General features: G+C 38.6%; 1 protein-coding gene across 1 annotated transcript in view; it reads right to left on the bottom strand.

Moving 5' to 3' along the window:
- Positions 1 to 14,245, bottom strand: part of INPP4B (inositol polyphosphate-4-phosphatase type II B) — a 917,092-nt gene that overhangs the window by 283,063 nt on the left and 619,784 nt on the right. The window contains 1 exon segment of the mRNA XM_078148459.1: positions 7,305 to 7,416. Coding sequence (XP_078004585.1) covers positions 7,305 to 7,416 — 112 coding nt within the window.

The raw sequence follows: 14,245 nt of genomic DNA, 5'->3' as shown, positions 1-14,245 counted from the left end.
CCAATCTGATAGGTGTGATGTGGTACCTCAGAGTTGTTTTGATTTGCATTTCTCTAATCAATAATGATTTAGAGCATTTTTTCATATGACTATAGATGGCTTTAATTTCTTCATCTGAGAACTGTCTGTTCATATCCTTTGATAATTCCCCACTTTTCTGCTTACCTAATGTCAGGTCTCGTGCATATGTTCACACACTTGTAGTTAAAATTTCAGCCACTAATACTTTAAGAAGCTTTCAGAGACAGTTCTAGATAAGAAGCCCATATTAAGAGCATTTACTGAGGAGAATGGATGGAAATCTTCAGTTCTGCCAGACCATCTTCTGATGGCTTTAAAGAGAATATGTCTAATACCTTGTCTCCTCCAACTTGTTTCTTTATACCGGAGCGGTATCTGTGAATATTTTCATCTGGTGCAAAAGTAGTGCAACCATTTTTATATTTTTTGATGGGGTCAGGAAGTGACTTGATTAATATAACACAGTTCCTGAGTTGCTGAGCTCAGATTTGAATGCAAGTTTTCTGACTCCTAATCTGGTGCCCTTTCTTTTCAAGCACATTGTCTTATATTATAAATGTGGAAACTTAGGATCCTGGAGATAAAGTGACTTGCTCAGGATTACATAACTAATATGATAAAAGTCTTCATGCATTTGACATTTGAATGGTTGTCCCATGAAAGGAAGATTAGACTTGTTCTCCTCAGCCCCAGTGGGTGGCACTAGGGACAATGGGTAGGAATTAAAGAGAAGCAGATTTAAGCTTAAAGTTAGGGAAAATGTCCAAATAATTAGAGCTACACCAATGTGAAAAGAACTGACTATCTAACTGACTAACTAAAGAGGTTACCCCAGCCAAAGGAATGCAAGCAAAGACTGGATGGTCATTTGTTGGGTATGGTATAAAGGAGATTCTTGTTCAGGTTTGGTGGGATTTGATGGTCTCTGGGGACCCTTGAAACAGATTTGGGTTTTATTTTTATACTAGGGGTGGGGAACCTGCAGCCTCGAGGACACATATGGCCTTCTAGGTCCTCAAGTGTGGCCCTTTGATTGAATCCAAACTTCACAGAACAAATCTCTAATAAAAGAATTTGTTCTGTAAAACTTGCACTCAGGCAAAAGGCCACACTTAAGAAAGCCTCAGAAAGTGAAGCAAATTGCCTTTTGTACCCCAGGTCTCTTTGAGTCTGAGTCCCAGAATCCCACACTCTCTGCACTATGAACACTGCCTCTCATCATATGCTTTACCACAGATACCTTACCCGGTGATGACGATTTTTTTTTCCAAAACTACCTCTAAATTCCATGTGCATTTGGTACAGTGATAGACATTTTCTCCTACACAAACTTGAATATTTATGTGGCTCACAAGAGAAACTATACTTTTAGTCCTTTTAAAAAATGAAAAAATTAGCAAAAAACAAACAAAAACCATGAAATACATCAGCCAAGAGATAGCCTGTGCTTATGCTCTCCTTCCTCTCAGCGTGGTAGAGGTTGGGATTTTCTCTCAGCCAGTTGCCTGACTCCAGCACAAGGGAATGAGAATTCAGACGCTTCCTATTTCTGGCACTGTGAAGTTGAGTCTTTGAAGAGTTTTTGGAGAGCAGGATGTAGGTCAAGGAGGGGAATGATGCCAGGTTCATTTCACATTCATGCAGTCATTCTGCGCAAAGGGCACAATGCAGCATTCGCTGGCTCCCAAAGGAGGGAAAGGGTCCAGGTAAAGGTAGTTGTAGCTTATTCTGGGCAGTGGGCCATATGGGACAGGTGGTCAAGAAAGGTGTGGAGAGGTGATCAGAATTCAGAGGAAGGTTGTTCTGCCATCGGCCTTCTGCTCCATTTTCAGTACCACTCATCTCCATCCCTACCAGCTCAGTCACGGGTCAGTCCTGCAGTCCTCCAAACTGCACATTTACTGCTGCCCCGACCCACCTGTACCCGTGAAGTTTTATAGAATTCAGAGTGAAAAGGGGGTTTCAAGATCATATAGTCCATACCCCTTATTTTACATAAGGCCCAGAAGGTTGAAGTAACTGGCACAGTCTTACACATTAATGAGTCATAGGGCTAGTAATTATACCCAAGTCTTCTGATGCCAAATCCCACACTCTATTTTATCATGAACTTATCCATAAGCATGAACATTTCAATATATAATGAAGAACAAGAAAGAAGCTTGAATAAAGAACTGCTTTTAAAGAGGTAAACAGATGAGAGAGAGAGAGAGAGAGAGAGAGAGAGAGAGAGAGAGAGAGAGAGAGAGAGATAGGTAGACAGGTAGGTAGATAGACAGATAGACAGACAGATAGGATTAGGTAGGTAGGTAGTTATAATAGTATGCCAAAGGAAGACTTGAACAAAGCTTAAAGATTAGGAAAGTGGGGGAAAAAAAGCCATTAAAATGTAAAGATGAGGCCTTCAGATGTAAAAATAAACATTTTATGGCTTAGAAAGGGTCTGAGGCTTGGCTAGCTCAATTGTATATAGGGAAAGACTCCCAAAGACAATGAATTGCAAAGGCACAGGCTAAATTCATGTTTTTGTGTCTTGCCAATCATCTGCATAAGACCACAGTTGGAGCCTGGGAAGGATAAATGCCTAAAATGGGATTATTCACCATAAGTTCACATAAGGAGTCAGGGTATCAGCTCTATAGCGGGGAGGACGGTCAGACAGGAGAAGCTAGTACCTACTTTGGTAGATAGGTACCACCTGGATACTTAAAGGCTATATGATTCCATCAATGTAAGAAATTCTCTCCCTCCAAGGCATCTGTTACCTATCTGTGCCTTAGGCAAGTTCTGGTATGTTGCCTGTTACACAGCCATTGGCCAATATTCAAACAATCAGTAAGGGTCTTCTGATCTCTCCTGCTTCAAGGTTCAGTCTTCTTTCTACTACAAACAGGACACAGAGAGGTGGGATGTACTCTGACATGTGTTTGCCATGTTTTTTACCCTCTTTGTGTATAGCAATCCTGCATCAGAGCTCCCTTTGTATTCAAAGGGAAGGGATTTGGCTGAAAAATAACTCAAATGTGTACGATGCTGGGCCAAATTCTGTTCTGGAGAGACTAATGCATTTCCCATGGACTCACAAAATGAATAATGGATACGACACAGGGAGGCCAATTTAGATTTGGTTTCAGTTGCTTGAACAGGCATCTGGTAGTGTGGGGGTAGTGGCATGAGTGCTCCATTTGGAGTCCAAAGGCCTGGCTAAGAATCTTGGCTTTTCCACTTCCATGGGTATGTCCCTTCTTCCCTGACCCAGTTCTGTGATCTACTGCTGCCCCTACCCACCTGTACCCGTGAAGTTTTATAGAATTCAGAGTGAGAAGGGGGTTTCAAGATCATATAGTCAATACCCTTAATAGCTCCTTAGAAGAGCATAGACGCTAAAGGGCAGGAACTAGTTCGTGTTTATCTTTCTGTTCCCAATACACAAATGATTGAAAGCTATTGAGAAGACAAAAATCCTACTGTGCTTTTTAATCTGGTAGAACAAAATTCCACCTTAACTAATCACTTCCAATAAGGCATCTTCTACACAGGTGCTATAATCACACAAGATTCCTTGAAAAGATATAAAAACAAAAGTTACTTTGTTCAATGATCCTTTGATGATGTAAAGTCATAAAGCAGAGGGATGTATGCTTGCCAAAGGTCTTTACCACTGATGTGATAAACATCTCTCAAAGAATCCAAACAGAAGAGGAATTCCCTATTGATGGTGAGGTCTTCCATTATACTCCTATTTGTTGATTACTATATGATCAATCTCTGAAACATTGCAAGGCCTCCTAAATAATATCCAAGTCCCTCAAATTTGCAAGGGAAATGAAGAATGATGATATCCAATTGGATATTCAATCTACACAGCTCATGCATCAGTATATTTTTCTAGGAACAACACTTCAGATGGCCAAAAACTGGGACCAGAGTTGAATAGGTTGGGCAGCATTTGGGGAAATGTGAAGTGCTTTTTTTTTTTTTAGGCAATTGGGGTTAAGTGACTTTCCCAGGGTCACACAGCTAATGTGAAGTGCTTTTAATGGTCCTAATCTTCTTCCTGAAATGAAAGCCCACTTTTGTTTTAATATCAATATTCCTTCTGTGATTCCATATGAATTTAAATCATTATCTCCAAAGAAATGAATTTGTAGACCAGTTATTAAAAGTAATGGAGAAGTACATGGTACACCTAATTGGATACAACATATCACCATCAAAGTACTATAAAGGAGAAGTGAAATAAAAGATATTGTTAGAAATAAGCATTACTAGAAAAGGAGGTGAGATAGTTATGCAGCGAAAATGAGAGGTAACCAATGGAAATTCTGCCTCTTTCACTTATGCTCATATAATGATAAGAGTAGAAGGCCCTCATCAAGTTGGATGGAACCCCTACAGAGCTGTAAAAGAGTGGAAGATAAAAGAAAGTGGATCTTTTTTTTTAAGCAAAGAATTTGAAAAGTCTTTCATGTTATACTTGTAGATAAGGTAGAAAAATATGGATAAATTACAGTGTAGTTAGATGGCAGCAGAGCTGGTTGCATGACTAGACCCAAAAAGATTCATTGAGTAACAAACGATAGTTATTGATATTGAGTAGATGTCAACTTTTAGGGAGATAACCTAATGGAGTGACCCAAAGAATTTGGTTTGTGTTTTCCAAAACTTTAATCAGTAATATAGATGTCACCATAGTTGGGAGGCATGAGTGTACTGGCAGTTTAGAACTATGAGCCAAATCAAAGAAGATGGAATTTAATAGGGCTAAAAATAATATTCTACACGTGGATGAAAACAAATATAGATTGTATATAGGCTAGACTACACTTACAATAAAGAAAACCTTGGGCTTTGATCCATTAGAAGCTCAAAAATAACTCAATGACAGCAACCAAATGTGTTGATGTTGATATTGATGATGATGATGATGATAATAATAATTAAAATAGTTAACATTTATATGGCACTTACTATGTGTCAGGCATTGTGAAGTTTCATAAATATTTTGTCATTCTATCCTCATAACAACTCTAGGAGGTAAATGTTATTATTCTCCTCATTGTTGCTAACCTAGGCTGCATTACAAGATGCATTATTTCCAGAATAAGGGAATTATTAGCTGTGATGGACTCTGCCCTGATCTGGCCAAATCTGGAATACTGTGCTCAGTTCTGGGCATCCCATGTTAGCAATGGCATAGACAAGAAAGAGCTGGTCTAGAAAAGGATAATCAAGATGATGAGAAGACTAAATTGGTTAAACAAATTGCGGAGGCTTTAGCCTGGAAAAGAGAAGATTTAGAGATGATACAAGAGTCTTCAATGAATGAATTAGTGAACACTGTGGTAAGCACTATGGATATAATACAAAAGAGACAGTCTCTGCTCTCAACAAATTTAGATTCTAAGGTGGGAAAACATATACAGAGAAGTGATCACAGTCAGGGAAAGGAGTTAAGATTGGGAAGTCAAAAAGAAGGTACCAAAGGATGGTCAATTACCCTCTACAGAGACAACAGTATCATTGATTTGATCAGAATTCTTATGTTTCACGGTCACATTCAAAGGCTTAGCTCCTCCCAGGCAAGGTCTTAGGTTGTCTAGGTTGGACGATGAAGCAGCAGAAAACGGCTGGGGTGAAGATGAAGCAGGAAGTATTTTTCAGATATGACTTGGATTAGATGGACCTTAAGATCCCTTCTTATCATTCAATGAAGCTGTGATTTTAATTAATGATTGTCTTCACAGTGTTTTATAGAGGGGTGTCATGAAGGGAGAATTTTATCAACTTTCAGAGTATTATAGAAATGGGACAATGAAGGACATACCACATCATCTACTGAGCAGATGTACATGTACCACCAGCATTAGACATAAGTGACTTTAAATAATAAGTTCATTTTGCCATAAAAACTATGACTTTAGAATGAGGTACAAAACTCTAGGTCAAAACATGATGAATGATTTTCATAGATTCTGGAGCTAAAAGGATCCTTTGGGATGAACACCCTTTGATGAAATCCACATTTCTTTCAAGTGGGCTATTGACTATTCTCTCACTTGTCATTCCATCTTCCGCTCTATGACTTTGTACTTCCTTTTCACCTCTTTAAATCTTCAGCTTCCTTCAAGACTCATCTGAGGACCATTTCCTTTTCTGATCTGCTCAGCTATCAGAGCCTCTTCCCTCCTCAAATTACCCTGTACTTACTTCTATCTTTGAACATATTGCATCCCTCCAGTAGAGTGTAACCTCCTTCAGGAAAGCATCTGTTCTGTTTTCTCCAAGAAAACATAGTTTCTCCATGGTTTCATGCGTATGGTTGGTACTTAATATTGAATTGAATCTCATGTCCTCACTTACAGATGGAGAAACTGAGATCCAAAAGGGGAAAGGTTGCTTATCTGAGTGTCAGGGCAGGCACTGAATCTCAGGTCTTCTGACTCCCCTCCAACCAAATTCAGGACTTTCCATTCTACTAAGCTGCCAGATACATGTTCAAATGAGGAGCATAATTTAAATCTGTTCTCATTATATAATTTCCAGGCCTTCTACATGAAATCAGCAGAAAACATATTTGTCATCTAAGAGAGAATTTTGCCTTGCAAAGAGCACATTTTTGTTTTTCTTCAAATTCCTTCCCTTTGAAGACAAAAGGGACTCTGAGGACAGACTAGTCATAAAGAAAGAAGGTGACAACATGGCAACAATTACTGGCATGGAGCAGAGCACATCCTGCTAAGCTTCAAGGAAGGAACACAGACTGAGCTACATCAGGGATGTAGCCTTCCTTCATAGCTCACCCTCCTCTTTCCCTTCCTGTAATTTCATCAAGTGCCACATTCTTCATCCAAAAGCCTGACTCCCACCCCCTTTGTCTAAAAATTACAGTCTAATCAAAATTAAATCTCTTTCCAAAGAGGCTATTGGGAATGAAGAGCAGCTCTCCTCACAGTTTTGTTTCTTAACTCTCTTAGGCAGTGGTTAATTACTGCAAAAATGGAGCTGAAATGACTATCTTGGTTGTATTGGGAAGGGGAGATGCATACCGAAGAGAACTATACCAGTAAACAAGTGTTTCTGAAGAGTATACTCTTGTGCAAGTGGGTCTTTTAGTTCAGAGGATTGAACCCATATCTTGTATTCCAGTTCTGGGACTGCTTTCTCATTTTACTTTTTGAATAATGAGAGTTCAAACCCCACTGTGGTGTTAGCAACAGAGGCATCTGGTGCAGCTGATCATTTCTAATTTAATTTGTGCAATGAGCTGCCCAAGATCCTACCTTTTGTCCCTGCACATCTGTTGTGATGTGGTCGGCTTCCCCATCCTCTATCTCCCCCATCTTCAAAAGATTGACTTCTATGGCACCAACAACTTTTCCACCATCGGAAGTTCTGAAACCAAAAACAAAAGGTGAGATCCTCCTTTAGCCCATATAGTGCCCAGGAAAAGAAGCTTTCCTTGAGGTAACATTTTCAATGCAGTCCATTTTGGAGGTTCTTTGGTTGTATTAAAGTAATTTCTTATAAACATAAAATGAATGCTAACAATGGGATATTTCTCCCATAAAACTCCATTTAATGAAATGAACCATAGATGTATAAGGAGAAGTCATGGGTGAATAAGCACACCTCATGAAGGTAAAATCATTTCATAAGTACCTATAATGTTAGGACCAAATGTTCTTAAATGGGTACACATTAACAGAATGCCAATTTTAAAATTTTTATTTTTTATCCTGCAAATCTAACCCTTAAGGATTGCCTCCCAATTAACAGCTACACGTAGAAAATACAAATAGTAAAACAAAGAAGCTACAGAAAAGGCAAATCAGTAAAAGATACTGTGTGGTGGAAAAGACTGCTAAATTAGGTACCACCTTTGTCACTATAGGAAAGTCACTTTTCCCTTCTCAGTTTTTTCATGTGTAAAATGTGGGCATTAGTATTACTGGGCATATACCCATTTCAGCCATCCAAAACTCCCCTCCATACCCTCCCAGTAAGTATATATTTCACTGAATTGAGGCCATTTGCTAAGAATTCCCTCTTATCCTCTACTCTTCATCACACATCACTCAGACGCTTTCCACCTCGTCTCACAAGAAAAAGTAGCTCATCTCATTCCCAAAGCTTATCCCAAACCATCCTGTCTTTTCCAGCAGACTTGTCTCCTCCCTTCCCCCCTCCCCATTATCCCTATTGCCTCACTAATCTTCAATCTCTTTCTATCTAGGGGTTGCTTCCCTATTGCCTATAAACATAGCCCTGACTCCTTATCTCTCCTCCCTTTTTGTGGCTTGACTGCTTGAGAAAGTCATCCATAATTAGCACCACTATTTCATGTCCTCTCATTTTCCTATTAACTTTCTTCAGTTGGGTTTATGACTTAACCATTCAACTAAAACTGCTGTCTCCAAATTTACAAATGATGTCATAATGGCCAAATCTAATGGCCTTTTCTGAATCCTAACCCTTCTTGTCCTCTCTGCAGCCTTTGACGCAACTGATCACCCTCTTCTCCTCAATACTGTCTTCTCTCCAAACTTTCCTTGCTGTACCTCACACACACAGGACACTTCCATCTCCTGACTTCTAGAGTGTTGCCAGGCTGTTCCCCATGACTAGAATTCTCTCCCTCCTCGTCTCTGAATCCTGACTTCTCTGGCTTCCTTCAAGTCCCAGCTAAAATCCCCCTTTTTATAAGAATCTTTTCCAATAGTTCCTATGTTGAATATCTTGAATTTATTATATATATGTATGTACACACATATATATACACACACACACAAATTATATGCATATATATATACAAATATATAAACATGAAAATAATTATAATCCAGAGAAAGAAAGAAAAGGACGGAAGAAAGGAAGATAAGAGATATAGATATGCTTTATTGGCTAATTCAAAGAAAAGGCCATTAAAGAAGTTTAGAGTTTCTTACACAATGATCTTTTTTATTCTTTTATTATCTATTTTTATAATTTTTTGTTGTTTATGTAATATCTTGATCACAAATTGTTATTTTATAACTAATATTTAAGTACTATAATCAGTCACATACGTATACATACATCTTGATTATTGAGTTATTTTCATGTTATCTCCTTCGTTAGATTGTGAGCTCTTTGAGAGTAAGGACTAATTTTTTTAAACTTTCTTTGCATCCCCAGACTTTATCACAGTGCCTCACACACAGTAGGTGCTTAATAAATGCTTGCTGACTAAGTCACAGAAAGGGCCATTACAAAAGTTTAGAATTTCTTACGTAATGATTTTTCTTAGCTTTCTTTATGTATTTAAGTTGTCTTATGATTGTTAATTCCATAATATAAAAAAATTAAGAAAAGGAACTCATACACCAAAATGTTAATAGCAACACTTTCCATGGCAGCAAAAAAGTAGAATACAGAACTTGTGTGCAATGGATGGAGCAGCTGAACAAATTGTAGTACATGAATGTAATGCATAATTATATAATGCATATATAAATGCAAATAGATACAGTGAACATAAGGAATCCAGAGAAGCCTGAGAATACCTGTATGAATTGGTGCACAGCAAGGCAAGCAAGATCAGAGAATAATATATACAATGACTACCTTAATGCTAATGAAAATAACAAGCAGAAAGGAATAAGTATTTATCTATCACCTACCATATGCCAGGTACTGTGCTAAGTGCTTTTTACAAATATCTCATTTGATAGGCAAAGAAGCAATGTAAATGCTCTAACATGGAAACTATAAGCAAAGAAAACTAACTCTCTACATATGTAAGTACATACATGCATACGTACAAATATGTATACATACATTAACATAGTCATATACTATATACACATTACATACACACATATACATTCACATACAGAAGTATATATACAATACATGTAAAACATATACACATGCTTACATAGAGATATGCATCCATATGTGTATATAATACATACATATTTATGTATGTATGTGTATATATACATATACACAAAAATAAAATTTAGAATAAAGAAAATAAAGTGAGGAATTTGAAAATTTAAAATCCCCTCCATCTTGACATTTATAAATAGAAATACTGCTTTTCTTCTTCATAAACTTCTTTTCAGCATCTCTTCCTTTTGACTCAGACTCTGACTTGGGTATTTTACCCCATTACAAGCAAAATGAAGGAGTTAGACCAGATGATTTTCAGGCTCTCTTCTAGAGAATTCTACAATTCCCAATGATTTCTATCATGTGAACTCTTTTACCAACCCAAAGTGCTAGGCAAAGAATAGTCTCAAACACTGGGAAGGTTATTTTTAATGCATTCTAGCTTCCCCTTTCCAGAAAACAAAGCCCACCTGATAATACTGCTGGCAATACTCCAGAATTAAAAAAAAAAAGTACCCTTGATTCTAATCATCTGAAATTGCACACCTTTTTTTCTCCTTTCCAAATGTAACTTTAAAAAAAAATTCTTAAAGAGGAGTCATTGATTTAGATTTAGAAATAGCTTATATTTGTGTAGTGCTTCAAAGTTTGCAAAGAACGAGACGCAGTAGATAGCTCTGAACTCTGAATTAGGAAGACCTGGCTTCAAAGCCTGCCTCAGACACTTAAGAGCTATGTGATCCTGGGCAAGTCACTTCACCTTTGTTGGCCTCCATTCCTGATCTGTAAAATGAGGGGATTGGACTCTAAGGTCACCTCCAGCTCAAATCTACAATCCAATGAACTTTAGATATATTATTGCATTGGATTCTCATGATCACTCTTGGAAGTAGTGAGCAGTCCCATTTTACTGATGAGCAAACTGAGTCTGAGAAAGGTTAGGTATGACTTGCTCATAGTCTCATAGCTAATGTCAGAGGTGGGATTTAAACACTGGGTCTTCCTAATTCCCAGTCCAACACTCTACCTACCATAGAAAGCTACCTTCCAAAAATATATTAATTAAACAAAAAGCCAACCTAATAAGAAGTTACTAGATGATTGGAAGCTTTTTGTCCAAAAGCCTTCAAATTACAAATTGAAAAGAAACTTTAGAATTGTTCCTTTAATGAAATTAAACAAAGAGAACTAATTTCTGTGGCATTGCTAATATCACTGTAATAAAATGATTCTGCACACAATGAAGAGGAAAAGGATTTGCTCATTAAGCAATGTATTAAAATTCCTTTTTGATAAGAAATGGAATACAATGCTATTTGTTCATTTTAAATAATAATGCTGGATGTCAATTGGGAAAAAACTAATGAATAAAATGCAAACATTTATCACACCTGAGCTATGTACACTGGTGATGACAGCATGCTCAGTACCCAAGCAGGTAAGATCCTTGAAGGCAGGATATATCTCGTATTTGTTTTTTGAACTCCCAGAAACTGAAATAACACTTTTCCCATAGTGGGCACTTCATACGTATGTTTGGTGACTTATATTAGAGAGAAAGAGTAATACTAGAAAAAGTCCCATCCAGCAAAAATCTGAGGTGACCCTCGGTTTCCTGTGCAAATTCAGGACTAGCTAGGTCAAATTGGGGTGTGGCATATCTATGATGGATTACTTAGTAGCAGGTTTCAGACATTAGCCTAGCTTTGCATTCCAAGTTCACTCTTTTTGTGACTTTTACAGTATGCATTGTAGATAAAGAGCTGACCTTGAAATCAGGAAAAGCTAAATCCTGCCTTTCCTACATTCTCCTTGAGTTGTGTAAACTCCCAGTGAGAGCCCTAGATAGCCCTATAAGTTTGTAATTTGAAGAGGAAGCCACCATCTGCATTAACAGAAGACTATCCTCACATGGATCTATTCACACTAATGAAATTACAGGTGTGGTAAGAAGAAAAAAAAATTAAAAATTAAATTATCTTTCTTTTTCTTCTATTGAAACCAGTAGGCAGCTCAGAGATGAAGTGCAATCTATGAAGCTAATACTACTTTTTCAGTTCCAGCCCCCTTTTAGAGCAATTTTGAAAGGTCTACGCCCACATTCAGAAGCCAAGACAGGATCTTACCTTAGAAAGCCAAAATAGGGAGGGAGGCAGAGATTGGGAGATGGGGAGGGAACACTTTCCGAGAAGAGTCGCTGGGATCTGGGCACTGGCACCATGCTCACCATCCCAATGCTCTGGAGGTCTGCTCCTCATGGTACACCTCCAATTATTCACTCCCACCCCTGGGTATCCATTTCATGGAACATCCCTGTCCTGGGCTTTTCCCTCCCCCAATCCCTACTAGAAGCTTGGCCAAACTTTCTCAGGGAGAGGCAGCCCCCTATCCTGGTACAACTACACCCGTAATCCAACCGTCTTTGCCTTCCCAATCAAGAGACCTTCTTTCATTTGAAGCAGAAACAACTTTTCTCAGCTGTTTCTGCTTCAAATGAAAGAAGGCCTCCTGATTCCCTTATAAGCAAGTATTCGAATTACTTAAGTTAAAAGGAACTGACGTGTTCACAAGCCCAGTTTGGGGTGTATGAGATATCTCAGTTTTCCAGCAGTTTTATATGGGGAAAAAAGGGGAGTTTTAAGACTGGAGGCATAGATTATCCCAGCAGGAATGTAGCCTATGGGAACAAAGAGTGCAGTGATCTCAGCTGGGCAGGGATCAATCAATAAGGCTTAAGGCAGGTCTAGCATTTACCAAGTGCTTACCATGAGCTAGGCTCTGTTGACACAAAAAACAAAAGGAAAGAGTGCCCTGCCCACAGTGAGCTTAAATTTCATCTAAGTTTGTAAACACCTGGAGAGATCTAGGACCTTTGGTCCTAGTGTACTGATTCTGTCTTTAACCTCAAATCCAATTGATTCCTTGCCACTGACTAGTTTTTTATGGTATAAATATCCTTTTACCCCCACTTTGGCCCCAAGATCTTATTGGAAACTGTCTTGGAAACCTACTCTTAACATATTCTCCCCCACAGTGCCCAGTTCTGGCCTCTGCAGAACCACAGTACCATACCTCACAAGACCATAGATGGCAAATGGCCTCACTGTGGATCTGTACTACAGGTTCTGTCACTGGGTAGGACCAAGAGGACGAGAATGTTAAGAGACCTGAGTTTTAGTCCTAATAACGATGTGACCTTCTATAAATCATTTAATTTCTCAGTGCCCATTTCCTCATCTGTTAAATGAGAGGGTTGAACTAAAAATAACTTCTAATATTATTTCCAAGTATTAAATGCTAACTTACTTGCAATCAAAGCACATTCTAATCCGTCAGATTGTCAGTGCTTCTGTCACTGAGGTTTCAAAAATTGCACATGCTTGAGGTTTTAGGGACTGCACACAGCTGAAAGAAAGCCATAAGTCAGCTGGGCTAACCCCCCATCAATCAATCAATCAATCAATTAACATTTACTAAGGGGAGATAACATGACAAATATATATAAAGCAAGCTATATACAGGATAAATAGGAAATAATTAACAGCAGGAATGCACTGGAATTAGGAGAGGTTGGGGAAGGCTTCCTATAGCAGGCAGGATTTTAGTTGGGATTTAAAGGAAACCAGTGAGGTGAGTAAATTCTAGGAATGGAGGACTGCCAGAGAAAACGCCCAGAGCCAATAGATGGAGCATCGTTTTTTTTTCCTGGAACAGCCACAAGGCCAGTGTCACTAGATTAAAGAGTACATATTGGAAAGTAAGGTGTAAATAGACTAGAAAGGTGGAAAGGGGCTAGCTTATGAAGGGCTTTGAATGCCAGAGCATTTTGTACTTGCTCCTGGAGGCAATAGCAAGCCACTGGAGTTTGCTGAGTAGGGGGGAATGACGTCACTGGACCTGGATTTTAGGAAAATCACTTTACTGGCTGAATGGAGGATGGATTGAAGTGGGGAGGGATCAATGAGTTGAGGACTGGAAATCAATGAGTGAGCTCTTAGATGTTGATTATTTGGTTCTTGTCTCTAATAATGGCTCCCTGACACATATACTTTCTAGGGAAAGAGAACTGAGAAAAAAAAAAACCACTGGTATTGTGTTTGGAGTAGCAATATGTCTTTTAGAAGGGTATCCCTCGCTGTGGCTGACACCCCCTCCAGCTTTCCCCATGTGTGAGAGTTGTGTGACCTAGTTGGAGCTTGCACTTTGATGGTTGTCATGGACAGAGTTGTCCTATTTAACTCTGGCAGAATATGATTCCTTGCTGACCCTAAGAGGAAAGCCCACCTCCATGTCTTCACTGTCAGGGCTAGAAAATAGCTAGTATTATAACATATGGAGTTAATTGGCA

The sequence above is a fragment of the Phascolarctos cinereus genome, unplaced genomic scaffold (genome assembly GCF_003287225.1).
Source record: "Phascolarctos cinereus isolate Bilbo 61053 unplaced genomic scaffold, phaCin_HiC Scaffold_9;HRSCAF=440, whole genome shotgun sequence".
Taxonomy (NCBI): Eukaryota; Metazoa; Chordata; class Mammalia; order Diprotodontia; family Phascolarctidae; genus Phascolarctos; species Phascolarctos cinereus.
This window is presented reverse-complemented; position numbering and strand designations above follow the sequence as displayed.